General features: G+C 44.4%; 1 protein-coding gene across 1 annotated transcript in view; it reads left to right on the top strand.

Moving 5' to 3' along the window:
* Positions 1 to 15,000, top strand: part of arap2 (ArfGAP with RhoGAP domain, ankyrin repeat and PH domain 2) — a 315,937-nt gene that overhangs the window by 52,221 nt on the left and 248,716 nt on the right. Inside the window, exon 10 of the mRNA XM_063186634.1 lies at positions 11,889 to 12,009. Coding sequence (XP_063042704.1) covers positions 11,889 to 12,009 — 121 coding nt within the window. The remainder of the gene's footprint in view (positions 1 to 11,888; positions 12,010 to 15,000) is intronic.

The following is a 15,000-nucleotide window of genomic DNA, read 5'->3' as shown; positions in this document are numbered from 1 at the left end:
CGGTAAAAGTTCAGGCAGTCGCCATTCATGTTAATGTAAGCTTTCATTGTGAGTTAGCTTTGTCGTGTGCTTTCGAAAACGGACATTGTTCGCCAGTCCGGAGAACAAGTTGTGTCGCGTGAGGAGCCAGAGGACATTGTCTAAACTCCGGGAGAAGTTTACAGCCGTCGAAGACATCGTTTGGAGACAAGTTGTCGAGGTGCGGTGCAACACGCGTTGTGCATGCATGCAGCTCGTGGACGCTGCGCTGCGTGTGCTTGCTGGAGCAAGGAACCTTTTCTCTCATTCACCATCACGTCTCGTTTGCCGTCTACTCTGAGTAATTCTACGCACTCAAGCATCTCTACTTCTTCTAAGCGCTGACTTTGGGGTATTTTAGTAGTTTGCCGGCTTAAGTTTCCTTTTATTTTTACAAGAGTACTACTGAGTATTTTCAAGTGTATTACTGTGACTGTATTGGAATGTGATATTTCTTGGTTTGAATAACTGAAAGGTATTTTGGTTTAAGCTGAACTAAGTGAATATATCTAAGGTTTATTTAAAGCTATACCCAAGGGGTATAGGATATTTTTGGTTAATAACTAAGAGAGTGAACTATTTACAATTTACAACTTAACTGATTTATGTATGTTTGTCTTTTATGTGTGAATTTAAAGTAAAGTAACATTTATTTTAAAACTGACTGATTTACTTATTAAAACCAAAGGTATAACCTAATAACTTATTAGTTATAAAGGACTTAGGGTAGCTAAACCCCTATGTAATTCCCTGTAAGGAGCAAAGGGGCGCTACATAAAATTGGAGGCACTGCTGGGATTAGGTAAACCTATGGTTTTATTTTGTGCATTTAGTGTTAAATAGGCTACATTAAAGGTGCACTAGGTAAAATACTTGACCCTTTAAAATTTTACGTTTTTCATTCTTTTTAGTTTCTCATTACTGCATTAATAGCTTTTCACTATGGATATTACGTCAGTACAGTCAGAGCTGGCTACAGAGCTCAGAGAGTGGTGTCAAGGTGAATTTCTCAACGAAGACAATGCCCTACTTGCCTTGGTGCCTAAAGGCTATGAAGTTGAAGACATAGAGAAGACTCTTGCAACTGTGAAAGCCTGGGGACGTGTGCGAGTGAGAGGAAGAAGATTCAATACCAAACTGGACAGATTGAGCGTGCTTTGTGAAACAAAAGAGAAAATTGACCCCACTAAGGTTCCTTCTGAAGTGAAAAGCCTGACAGCGGAAGAATTTTGGCCAGTCATCGTCGCAGGTGAGCATCCTGATCCCGATGAAGCTAACCAGACCCCATTGAAAAATCTGCTTGATGCTTCAGCGTCCAATAGCTCTGCTGAGTCCATCATTCGGGCAGTTGGGGACGTGTTGTCGAAAATTGAGAAGCCTTCAGGTGAGAACAGCAGTTATCGTCGCCTAAGGATGTTTTCGGGCACACTACCTACACCCGTTGGAGAAGAGGCATTGGAACACTGGCTCGAGCAGGCACGTTTAATGGTGGAAGAAAGCGACTGCTCAAGTAAAGAAAAGCGAAGACGCATTATGGAGTGTCTTAGAGGACCTGCACTTGCAGTAGTGAAAGCAGTGCGAACAGCTGAGGCTGACGTCACGCCTGCTGAGTGCTTGGATGCAATTGAGAGTGCATTCGGTGCAGCTGAGTCAGGTGAAGACCTCTATTTCGAGTTCAGATTGTTGCAACAAGGAAAAGACGAGAAGCTGTCTGACTTCTTGAGGCGACTAGAGCAGTCCCTTACCAAAGTAGTCTCTAAAGGCGGTATTCCCCCAAGCCGTGTGGACCTTGCCCGAGTAGAGCAGCTGCTACGAGGGGCCATACATTCGGACTTGATGCTGATTCAGCTAAAGATAAGGGAGAGAAAGCTAAAACCACCCAAGTTCTTAGAGCTGCTAGCTGAAATCCGGGCTGAAGAGGAATACGCTGCTGCTAGAGTCAAGCTCAGTTCATCTGTCCACAGAGTTCATGCTAACAAAGAAGTGGACAGTCGCCAGACGGAAATACTGACCTTGAAAGCAGAGATAAAAGAGCTAAAGTCATTGTTTGCCACTATGAACACAAAACCATGTCAAGAAGTGAGTGACGATGACAAAGAGCTTAGTCAAGTATCAGTTTCAGTGGCTGAGAGCAGTGAAAATGCTGAGGTTGCAGCGTTGAAGAAACAGGTGCGCAGGTTACAGAACAAGTTGACCAAGGGCCCCAAAGACTCTCAGGCTCCCGCCAATGCACTGAGAGTACAGCCCTCCAAGCCTGCTCACAACAGCCAAAAGCCACAAAAAGTCAAAGCCTCTGATGAGTGTATCTGTTATCGTTGTGGCGAGCAGGGGCACTTCGCCAACAAGTGCCAAAACGCAGAAAATCAGAGCAAAGTCATTCAAAAGCTCATCCAGTCTCTCAAGAAGGCTAAGACAGGGCAATCACCTAGCCCTGAGGCAAAGAGCCCAGAGACCGTGTGCCTCAGTCGTAAAAGTGAAGTTGCTGAAGCTGGAGGCTCACAATTCCCAAAAGGCCTAATAGGTCCCCCCTCTGTTGTACACGTACGAGTAAATGGCCACCCGTGTGAAGCTGTCCTAGATAGTGGATCACAAATCACCATTATTTTCGAAACATGGTACAAGCAACACCTACCAGACGTACCAATCAACCCTGTCTCAGGCCTAGCCATATGGGGGTTAAGTGAAAACAGCTATCCCTACCTGGGCTATGTCGTGGTAGACATGGAGTTCCCTGAATGCATCAGTGGTTCCAAAGAGTCCATCTCTGTCTTGGCATTGATATGTCCTGGCCCTAGAACACCTGACCAGATTCCAGTCATCCTGGGGACCAACGCTAGTCTCTTCAAACGCTTGGCGAAGATATGCCGAGAGACTGCAGGTGTGGACATAGCTCAGACGCTGGGGATACGAACTGAGGAAGTAGTCCAACCCAGTCCAGAGATCGGTGAGGGAGAGGAGGACGTAGGATGTATCCAATGGATGGGTCCTGGGCCCCTGACCTTACCTGCTGGGCGTGTGTGTCAAGCCATCTGCCAGGTGATGACGGAGAAGTCATTCGACCAAGAGGTGCTGATGGTGGATGCTTCGCCGACAGTTCCACTTCCCGCTGGTTTGCTGCTGCAGCCCATGGTCGTGCCAGGTCCAGAGGTGAACGTGAACCATTTCCGCGTAATAGTACGCAACGAGTCAGTACGTGATACCGTCCTACCTGTTGGAACAGTCATGGGAAACTTGTGTCCTGCTGACGCTGTGAGACCTGCTCTACAGTCAAAGAAGACGTCAAGTACTGAGGTGACAGAGAGGTTTGACCCCAGCCTCATTGACTTCGGCGACTCACCCATCCCAGAGCACTGGAAGTCCAGACTCCGGAACAAGCTGTCAGAACGAGCTAACGCCTTCTCTTTGCATGAATGGGATGTGGGACTGGCAAGAGGAGTAGAGCATCACATCAGGCTGTCAGACACCAGGCCATTCCGAGAGAGGTCCCGGCGTCTAGCACCTGCAGACATCGAAGACGTACGCAGACATCTACGTGATCTTCTGAATTCTGGCATTATCAAGGAGTCCCGTAGCCCATACGCTTCTCCGATAGTCGTCGCAAGGAAGAAGAACGGTAGTGTCAGAATGTGTATCGACTACAGAACATTGAATACCAGAACTGTACCCGACCAATACACCACTCCTCGCATTGACGATGCGCTGGACTGCCTCACAGGAAGTAGGTGGTTCTCGGTGCTAGATCTACGGTCAGGGTACTATCAGATTGCAATGGCAGAACCTGATAAAGAAAAAACAGCCTTCATCTGCCCATTAGGATTCTATGAATTCGAAAGAATGCCACAAGGTATCACCGGAGCCCCCGCGACATTCCAGCGATTAATGGAGCGCGCGGTAGGTGATATGAACCTGCTCCAGGTACTCGTGTACCTTGACGATTTAATCGTGTTTGGGAAGTCCTTAGAGGAACACGAAGAGCGGCTTCTCAAAGTACTCGACAGACTCGAGGAAGTGGGACTTAAGCTTTCTCTTGACAAGTGCCAGTTTTGCCAACCCAAGGTGAAATATGTTGGGCACATAATATCTGCAGACGGCATCGCCACAGATCCTGACAAGGTGCAGGCAGTCACCAACTGGCCTCAGCCGACAGATCTGAAATCTTTGAGGTCGTTCTTAGGATTCTGTGGATATTATAGGAGGTTTGTGGCCAACTATTCAGCGATCATCAGACCCCTCACTGAACTCACCAAAGGGTATGCACCAACTCAGAAAGGCAAGAGGAATGTCAAAGAGAAGGATAAGTCCTATCTGAAAGAGTCAGAACCATTTGGAGACCGATGGGACCAATCGTGCACAGATGCATTCCGTCGCATCATCCAATGCCTCACTCAAGCGCCAGTCCTTGCGTTTGCAGACGCCAACAAGCCATACATCTTACACACCGATGCCAGCTTGAAAGGGCTTGGTGCTGTCTTGTATCAGGAACACCCAGAAGGACTGAGGCCAGTTGCTTACGCAAGCAGAAGAGTGAGTGCTACTGAACAACGTTATCCCGTGCACCAACTTGAATTCTTAGCACTGAAGTGGGCGATTGTGGATAAATTCCATGATTACCTGTACGGAGCTAAATTCACAGTCCTAACAGATAACAATCCGTTGACCTACAGTGAGTCCAATATGTATTTGATCCCTTGCTGATTTTGTTGGTTTGCCTACTAAAAAAGACATGATCAGTCAATAAATGTTATGATAATATGTATTCTAATATGGAGAGACAGAATATCAAAAAGAGAATCCAGAAATTAACTGAAGAGAATATATATTAATTTATTTCCATTTCATCAAGCAAAATAAGTATTTGATCCCCTGCCAACTAATTACAGTTCTGGGCCCACAGACCAGATGGGCACTTCCGATCAACTTGTCATCTGAATTAAAGACACCTGTACATACTAACATGCATAAAAGACACATTGAATCAGCAGAATCAGTCCATAGTATGAGTGAATCAGTCACACTCCAACCTCACCAGCATGGGAAAGACCAAAGAGTGGTCAAATGATATCTGGGACACGATTTTAGACCTGAACAAAGATTAAATGGGCTGCAAAGCCACAAGAAAGAGACTGAGTATTAATGACCCAACTGTTGATGCATTTCTTCCAAAATGTGAGGAATACAAAATGACTATCCATCAGCCTGTCTGGGGTTCTATACAAGAGTTGACCTTTTGTAGGGATTTGATAATCATGAGAACAGAAAGAAATCACCCTAGAGCTGTACGGGATGAACTAGGCAATGATATCAAAGCTACTGGGACCAAAATCACTGAGAAAACTACTGGTAGCACTTAATGCCTCAGAGGTTTAAAATCCTGTAGTGCACACATGGTACCTCTACTTCAGAAGGAACCTGTGCAGTCCCACTTGAGGTTTGCCAACGGACATCAGACTGGTTTAGGATATGATAAGGAGGTGCTGTAGTCAGATGAAACCAAAATCAAGCTGTTTGGCATTAACACAATTCAATGTGTTTTGAGAAAGAGTACTGCTGTCTATGATCCCAAGAACACCCTCCTCACCATCATGCATGGAAGTGGTATCATTATGGTTTGAGGGTGTTTGTCTGGCCAAGGCACAGGACAACTTCACATCGTCAACGAATGGATGGAGGGAGACATGTAATGTGCAATCCTGTGTGCAAACGTCCTTCCCTCCACCACTACACTGAAGGGTGGGCCATTTTTGGATCTCCCAACATGACAATAATACACAACATACCGTCAAAGCAACGAAGGAGTGGCTCAATAAGAAGCATATTAAAATCGTGAAATGGCCTAGACAGTCTCCAAATATTAACCCTATTGTAATTCTATGGAGAGAACTGAACTTCCCATTTACTAAGCCACAGTCACAAACTATTAATGTTTTAGAGATAATGTGCAAAGAAAAATGGGCAAAAATATTTTCTACTATATGCACAAACATTGTCATCAACTAAAAGAAGCATCTGACCTCAGTGCTAGACAACTAGGACTTTGCCACAAAGCACTTTATCTTCTTTAGCTAGAGGGGTCGAATACTTATTGGCCTAAATTAAATACAAATAAATTAAAATATATTATTTTAAGTTATTCTCTGGAATTTCTTTTTGATATTCTGTCTCTTCATGTTTGAATACATATTATCATAAATTTATAGACTGATCATGTCTTTATTAGTGGGCAAACCGGCAAAATCAGCAAGGGATCAAATACATATTGGACTCACTGTATGTGCTGACGACAGCCAAGTTGAATGCAACAGGACATCGCTGGCTGGCGGCCTTAGCCACATACGACTTTGACATCAAGTATCGGCCCGGCAAGTCAAACATTGATGCCGACCTGCTTTCCAGAATCATGGCTGAAGGGACGGAGATACCTCAGAGTGGAGTGAAATCCATTTGCCAGAGGGTGTGTGCTACCGATAATGCTGGAACACCGCACAGATATGTGGACCAGTTAGGCGCTTCCCCTGAGTGCATTCCTGAGGTGTTCGCTTTCCCCACTCACCTGAATCTGTACTCTCTGAAGCAAATGTCCAGATCTGAACTGTTAGAAGCGCAGCAGAAAGATGACATTATCCGGAGAGTAATGGAAGCCATGAGAGATGGAAAGTGGCCGAATGACAAGGAACTACCCTATGAACTCACATTGTTCAAAAGAGAGAGAGACCGTCTTGCGCTGAAAGATGGACTGCTACACAGAACAAGCGAGCGACCTTCCGGAGAACTGGTAACACAGCTTGTGCTGCCTGCTGAGTTCCGAAGGGCCGTCCTGCGATCCCTACATGATGACATGGGACATCTAGGAGGGGAGCGGCTGTTTGACTTGCTGCGTAGTAGGTTCTATTGGCCCAAGATGGCAGCAGACGCTGAACAGTACGCCAAAGACTGTGGAGAGTGTGTCTTACGAAAAACACCTTGCAAGAGGGCGGCACCCCTACACCAGATCAAGAGTAGTGGGCCGATGGACCTCGTTTGCATAGATTTCCTCTCCATGGAACCAGACTCGAAAGGGATCAGTAATGTGTTGGTCGTGACAGATCATTTCACGCGGTACGCCCAGGCATTTCCGGCGAGGAACCAGAAAGCCCTCACCGTAGCCAAAATCCTGGTCGAGAAGTACTTCGTGCATTATGGCCTGCCATGCCGAATTCATTCTGACCAAGGCAGGGACTTTGAAAGTAAGCTGATTCGAGAGCTCCTGATGATCCTTGGGGTGCGGAAATCCAGGACTACGCCCTATCATCCGCAAGGGGATCCACAACCCGAGAGATTCAACAGAACTTTACTGTCCATGTTAGCGACCTTGGGGCATGAAAAGAAACGATCGTGGAGCCAGCACATTCCATACGTCGTCCATGCCTACAACAGTACGAAATGTGATTCGACTGGATTTTCACCGTATCTACTGATGTTCGGCCGAGAAGCAAAGTTGCCGGTAGATCTGTGTTTCGGTACTTCGGTTGATGGAGCTGGAGACAGACATCATTCCAAGTATGTGGAGAAACTGAAGAAGGATCTGCAGAAAGCTTATGAACTCGCGAACAAGTCATCTGACAAGACGCATCAAAGAAATAAAAGAGCGTATGATCAGAAGGTTCGTTTCCAGACTGTTGACATTGGTGACAGAGTATTCTTGAGAAACTTAGGGTTGAAAGGAAAACACAAACTCGAAAGCCGCTGGAACTCAGTGCCCTATGTCGTGGTCGGAAGATTACCCAACTTACCAGTATACAAAGTGAGGCCTGAAGATGGAAAAGGTGGAGTGAAGACCATGCACCGAGATCATCTCTTGCCCATAAGTCAGTCCTTGAGAATGCCAGACGTCGAAGGTCCTGAACAGTTGCCTGTGAGACCTCAGACAAGGTTGCAGAAGAGGACAAGAACAAAAGAAAGATCCAAAAGAAATGTGGAAAGAACACCGGACATGGATAATGATGACACGGATTCATCTTCAGAAATGGAGTATGGACGTACTCGTGGATCCTACTGGAAAGGTCTGCGTGAACTCTTACCAAAAGAGGCCCACAGAGAGCCCAGTGCTGCAGATACCAGAAGGGGTGACGAGCCGGAGGTCCAGGTACCCATTGAAGAGGATGAAAGAGTCTCAAGTGACCATGAGGAGGAGATAGTAGTTGACGAAGAACCCGAAAGAGTCTCTGACCATGATGAATCTCCTAAACCTGATCAAGACCCAGAGGAGGAGTCGTCTCAGGCAGAAGATGATGTCAGCGGAAACGCCTCTGACGCTGATCTCTCTGACTCTGAGCCAGACCAAGTAGTTGAAATACCTGTTAAAACTCCTAGAGGAAAATCTAGTACTCCATTTAAGGTTGAGCGTAATCTTAGATCTAGCTCTAGATCTCGAAGACCCGTAAAACCTGTCATTCGTTTAACATACGATGAACCTGGAAAAGCTAGTGATACGCCGATCACTATTGTCCACAAGGGCATTGTTATTAAACTAGGTTATTGATGCCAAAAGTAGTTTAATAATCTTTCCTTATGGTGTGTGTCTCATGAGGACATGCAGACAGTTAGAAGGGGGAGGATGTAGCCCTGTGAGAATTTAATATCCTTTAATAATAAATAGTTGGTATAATAAATACTTTGAATAAATACTGTTCATAATTAAAATAAATAAGTTCTAGTTTAAAAGGTTAAAATATTAAGAGCTTTGATAATGAGAGTTCATTACATTGGGAGTGTGGTGACGTCATGTTTAAAACGAGGATGTAAGGTAATATGCATTGAGAGAGTTTCTTGAATGTATATTTTTGTTTGCTTAATTATTATTTTCTGAAGGGTTTAAATGTCTGAAAGATGTTTATATTAATGTCAGAGAAGTTTCTGAAGATGCATAATATTTCGTTATGTCTTAATTTCTGTAACCAATCAGAAGCTAGAGAGTTGAGAGGTCGCAGGAAGTGTAGAGTTGAGACTTGGAGAAGAGGGAAGAAACCGGAGATTTTGATGTGTGCGTGTGAAGCCGGATTCCGTGAAGATAAGTTAAAATGGAAATGTGTAACCCATGTATTTCTGACCAGTAGACATAGTAGTAACAGAAGTGAACAACGAGTGAGCTTATTTCGTTGCTACAATGACTTTGGGACTGTTTAAGAAGACCTACTGCCACTCGCGGTAAAAGTTCAGGCAGTCGCCATTCATGTTAATGTAAGCTTTCATTGTGAGTTAGCTTTGTCGTGTGCTTTCGAAAACGGACATTGTTCACCAGTCCGGAGAACAAGTTTTGTCGCGTGAGGAGCCAGAGGACATTGTCTAAACTCCGGGAGAAGTTTACAGCCGTCGAAGACATCGTTTGGAGACAAGTTGTCGAGGTGCGGTGCAACACGCGTTGTGCATGCATGCAGCTCGTGGACGCTGCGCTGCGTGTGCTTGCTGGAGCAAGGAACCTTTTCTCTCATACACCATCACGTCTCGTTTGCCGTCTACTCTGAATAATTCTACGCACTCAAGCATCTCTACTTCTAAGCCCTGAGTTTGGGGTATTTTAATAGTTTGCCGGCTTAAGTTTCCTTTTATTTTTACAAGAGTACTACTGAGTATTTTCAAGTGTATTACTGTGACTGTATTGGAATGTGATATTTCATGGTTTGAATAACTGAAAGGTATTTTGGTTTAAGCTGAACTAAGTGAATATATCTAAGGTTTATTTAAAGCTATACCCAAGGGGTATAGGATATTTTTGGTTAATAACTAAGAGAGTGAACTATTTACAATTTACAACTTAACTGATTTATGTATGTTTGTCTTTTATGTGTGGATTTAAAGTAAAGTAACCTTTATTTTAAAACTGACTGATTTACTTATTAAAACCAAAGGTATAACCTAATAACTTATTAGTTATAAAGGACTTAGGGTAGCTAAACCCCTGTGTAATTCCCTGTAAGGAGCAAAGGGGCGCTACAAATGGAATGTACAGTGTGTGCGCATGTACAAGAACACGTGTGGATGTGTGTGGTGCGTACTAGTGTAAGTTTGCATGAAATTCGTTGAATACTCAGGGAGTTATTTCCTCTTCTGTGTAGCTGTGATCAGTATACAGTACAGTCCCAGGAAAAAGTTTGTACACCCTTTGAAATTTCTTATATTTCTTTCAAAATTCATCATAAAACATGGTCTGATCTTCCCGGAAATCACAAGAAGGAACAACCAGAGTCTGCTTTAATTAATTCCACCCAAACATTTACAAGTTTTCATATTTTTATTGGCCATAAGGCCATAACAACCACAGGAGAGCAGGGCATACGTATTGCATTAAGCAGGTTTTAACCCTCAGTTAGTTGCAAACTTACAAACTTTTTCCTGGGACTGTATGTCGACGCATTGCACATGTAGCACCAGAACATTTATGGATGTCTTATGAACATGGATGTGTGTACAGTATGTAAGAACAAGTTTGGATGTGTGTGGTGCATACTAGTGTAAGTGTGCATAAAATTAGTTCAAAACTCCAGTTGTTTCCCCTTCTGTGTAGCTGTGAGCCGTGTAGGATGTGGATGCATTGCGCGTGTACAGTAGCACAAGAACTACATGTATGGATGTCTACACGGCCGCGGACAGCTTTGGCTGGGCCCGGGACAAAGCCATCTGAAAGGCCCCCTCTTCATATACATGAAATGGAACTGGGATTCCATTCTGGGCCCCCTAGTCTCCCTGGGCCCGGGACACCATACCCATTTGTTTCACCCCGCCTGACGGCTGCCCTGGATGTCTATATGAACATGGATGAGTGTCTGTGTTGACTCCATTCCCTGCAGAACCATCCAGAACATGCATAGCATTGCATTGGCCTCAATGTCTGGGCCTTAGTGGCCTAGCTCATCAATAAATTACTAACAGGTTTTACTCCATCTATAGGTGGAATCACCTGAGAATGTCCACAGAGAATGTGCACGTTCGCACACACGCACACACACACATGCATGCACCCACGCACACATGCACACGAATTGTGCTATCTTTCCTGTGTGTGTGTGTGTGTGTGTGTGTGTGTGTGTGTGTGTGTGTGTGTGTGTGTGTGTGTGTGTGTGTGTGTGTGTGTGTGTGTGTGTGTGTGTGTGTGACGTGTGTGTGCTCGCGCGCATCTGTGTGTGCGTGCGTGCATGTGCGTGTGTGTGCGTGAGCGTGCGTGTTTGAACAGTGTTAGACATGATTGGGTGTGTTTTGACCTCGAAGCCCTTCAGCCCTCAGGGGTCTCGTACAGCAGAGCATTGGCCTCGACTGCTTTAATGTGAGGTTTCGCTTGGCTGTCCCCACATTAGATCTATTAATCTATAATAAGATGTTAAGGTAAAAGTTAAATATTAGTTTTGAAGTGTTGAAGATTTATTTAAAGTGTAAAGTAATTTAATTCCCTAACTTTCTCTCTCACACTTTTGCTCTTGCTCTTGCTCTTGCTCATGCTCTCACTTTGTCTCTCTGTCTCTCTGTCTCTCTCTCTCTCTCTCTGTCTCTCTCTCTCTCTCTCTCTCTCTCTCTCTCTCTCTCTCTCTCTCTCTCTCTCTCTCACTAACCCACCCTCTCTTTTGAGTCAGGTTAATTGAGCTTTATTGGCACTGCAAATAGTTAAGTCCACAGCATAACATGTAGCAGTATACGTAATCAAAGAACTGTATAGGTCACGTTTCCATGCAAGACATACAGTACATCTAAGCAAAATGGTCTCCATCGAGTTATCTGACGAATCTGATTTCTGTTCTGTTTCTGTTCTGTTATCTGACGGTATCTGAGGTATGTGTTCGCTTCATTATGGAAAGTGCTCCACTTTCAAATGTTTTCTAAATCTCTCTCTCTCTCTCTCTCAGGAGATGTACTCTAAGGGTCTGATTCCCCTCTCTGCGGTGAAGCATGTGCGAGCACTGGGTGATAATCGTCTGGAGGTCGTCACGTGTCTGCGCACCTTCGTCTTCCGTGCTGAGCGAGAGGGTAGGAACTCACAAAAATCTTATATATACATACACTCTTCTTCTTCTTCTTCTTCTCAGGGCGTCAGACTTGTAGCCCAAAGGTTGCTAGTTCGACTCCCGACCCGCCAGGTTGGTGGGTGGAGTAATTTAACCAGTCCTCCTCCATGACTGAGGTACCCTGAGCAGGGTACCGTCCCACCGCACTGCTTCCTTGGGGCGCCATTGAGGGCTGCCCCTTTGCACAGGTGAGGCATGAATGCAATTTTGTTGCGTGCAATGTTCACTGAGTGCTGTGGAGTGCTGTGTCACAATGACATTGGGAGTTGGAGTTTGCCAATGGGCTTTCACTTCACTTTTCACTTTCACTTCTTCACTCATGTAACCCCTTTTTATTTTCTCTTACAACCTTATGTGGAATAGCTATCTGAAATGAAGAATGGAGCAATGAAAGCAGCAGTAATGTAAAAAAAACACTGCCTTTTCTTTTTTGATCCTCTTTCTATTGATGATATTTCAATACAACATTTGTTCACCTATATGAGTCTTTCCTGGACTCAGTTTGCTATGGAATCAACGGGACTCAATGGGCATTACAGAACACAAGAGTAACGGAGGAGGAATGGTAAATAATGTAAGACACACATACAGAAGGTCAAAAAGACGAAAAAGACACAAGAAAACAGAGCAGGAGCCCATGAGTTTGCACTGATGAGAAAGTAGTGAAAGTAAAGAGAAAGTACAGAGAAAATACAGTGTTAATTCAAGCCTTAGAGAGTACTCTGGCACCAAATACACTCTAGAAGATGTTAAATCAACTCTGTAAGTGGTGAATTCATACTCAGTTTTTTTTTTACTGTGTACAGTAGGTTTACCTCTTCTACTCCTCTAGAGCATTTCCTTCTCTTCAGCGCTTTATATTTTTCTCGCTACGCTCCTCTTTTCTTTTTTACTTTCACGTACATGGACTGTACAGGGCTGTAGCACTATCATACAGGGCTGGTGTACCCATCTTGGACATGAGTCCATACTCGAGGAGGTTTTCTTAAACTTGTTATCGACTGGTTGTGGCCTTGGACTTTTCACGTTCTCTATGAATGTGATCTTGCCCAGTTTCTCATTAATGTATGCCATGCATGGCTAACGCTAACACCAACACCAAGACCAACAGGGTGTACTCCAGCACTTTGTGGTGGGCACATTGACAACACACACCTGCTACCTTGTCTAGGCCCTGTTAAAAGATAAATATCTTCTTTTATAAATGTAATTTATAAATGAATTCATACATTCCAAAGATGCTGCCTCTTGGCTAACTCCCCACTGCCATGACTAAAGAAAACTCTTGGGGGAAACATTGAGCATGCTGCATATCGTAGGAATTCACTCATGTAATATTCAGTACAGTAGGTTACATTACGTTGCGATCAAAATCCTACTGCTCCAGGCACTCCACAGAGAAGCACGGCCAGACTACCGTACTGGAGTCAATCCTTTGATGGAAGTACGTAGGATGGCTCACGAGGCTACGTTACATCGGCCAAGTGGCACTAATTTTTCTGTGTCCCACTGTATAATGTTCGCAGATACAATATATTATTGCAACGTTGTTCTTAACTATTGGGGATATTCTTTAGCTTCCTTTTGGTTTACTTTGCTCTATGTTAGTTAGTCAGTTAATTCCATTATTTATTTCGTTGCGCTGCACTTTTCCTGCCATCTTGCCGCGGACCCCCTTGCACCCTCTTGCGACCCTCCAGGGGTCCACGGCCCCCACTTTGAAAACGACTGGTTTAGAACAATATGGGTAGTTTTGGGGTGGTAATGACTGCAGGTGGTAAAAGCTAGGGGAAGAAAGAATAGAATTGGTTATATTGTAAGTTCATGGTTATATTGTAATGGTTATATTGCAAGTATGGCCAACAACAAGTGTAATACCAGATGGTCTACTGTTTAACTAGCACCGCTAGATGTTATTACACATTTTGTTAACCTAAAACAGCAGTATAGTATACTGAACTGATGAACAGTGTTTGTACATTGTCTTGTTAGTACACTCAGTGCTCTCTCTTTCCTATGCTGTGTCCACCACATGATCATCTTATCACATTGCTCTTCACACACTTCTTGCCATCTCTCTCCTCTCAACCGATTCTGTCACCTCAACATCTCTCTGTTTCTCTTTCTCTCTCTTTCTCTCTCTCTCTCTCTCTCTCTCTCTCTCTCTCTCTCTATCACTGTCCAACTCCCCTCCTCTTCTCTTTCTCTTTCTCTTTCTCTTTCTCTGTCTCTCTCTCTCTCTCTCTCTCTCTCTCTCTCTCTCTGTCCAACTCCCCTCCTCTTCTCTTTCTCTTTCTCTTTCTCTGTCCACCTCCCCTCCTCCTCTCTCAAATCACACATTGCTGTGCTTGTTATGTGGCTGCCATTTTGTGTCTGTTCACATCTGTGGAAACTCTCTCAGCTGTTGTTGTGCCTTGCCATCTCTCTCTCTTCTCTCCACTGATCCTGTCACCTCTCAGTCCACCTTCTATTCTTCTTCTCAACATGTCCATCTCTCCTCCTCCTCTCTCTAATACAGTGTTTCTCAAACTTTTTCAGACCGAAGACCACTTTGTCCCCCCCAAAAATGATCAGGGACCACCTGTCAACTGAATTGGCTGTTGACGGGTGCTAATTTGTCACTGCTAATTTTGATGTAGATCTCTTACTTTTTATTCACATTATAAGCCTGTCTTATTGTGTTAAAAACATGAAAATGTTACATATACTGTATAGCCTCTTTGCTAGCTTATCTTGGAAAAGTAGAAATCCCCTTGCGGACCACCTGAGCTCTGTCGCAGACCACTAGTGGTCCCCGGACCACACTTTGAGAATCACTGCTCTAATACCACATCGCTGTGCTGACAGCTGACAGCTTTGTCTGGACTGACTGGACCTTGGTGAATCTGAGGAAGACTGCAAGGTCGAAAAGTCATCATGCCAATGAATTAATAAAAAGGAAAAGAACTTCAAG

The sequence above is a fragment of the Engraulis encrasicolus genome, chromosome 21 (genome assembly GCF_034702125.1).
Source record: "Engraulis encrasicolus isolate BLACKSEA-1 chromosome 21, IST_EnEncr_1.0, whole genome shotgun sequence".
Classification (NCBI taxonomy): domain Eukaryota; kingdom Metazoa; phylum Chordata; class Actinopteri; order Clupeiformes; family Engraulidae; genus Engraulis; species Engraulis encrasicolus.
This window is presented reverse-complemented; position numbering and strand designations above follow the sequence as displayed.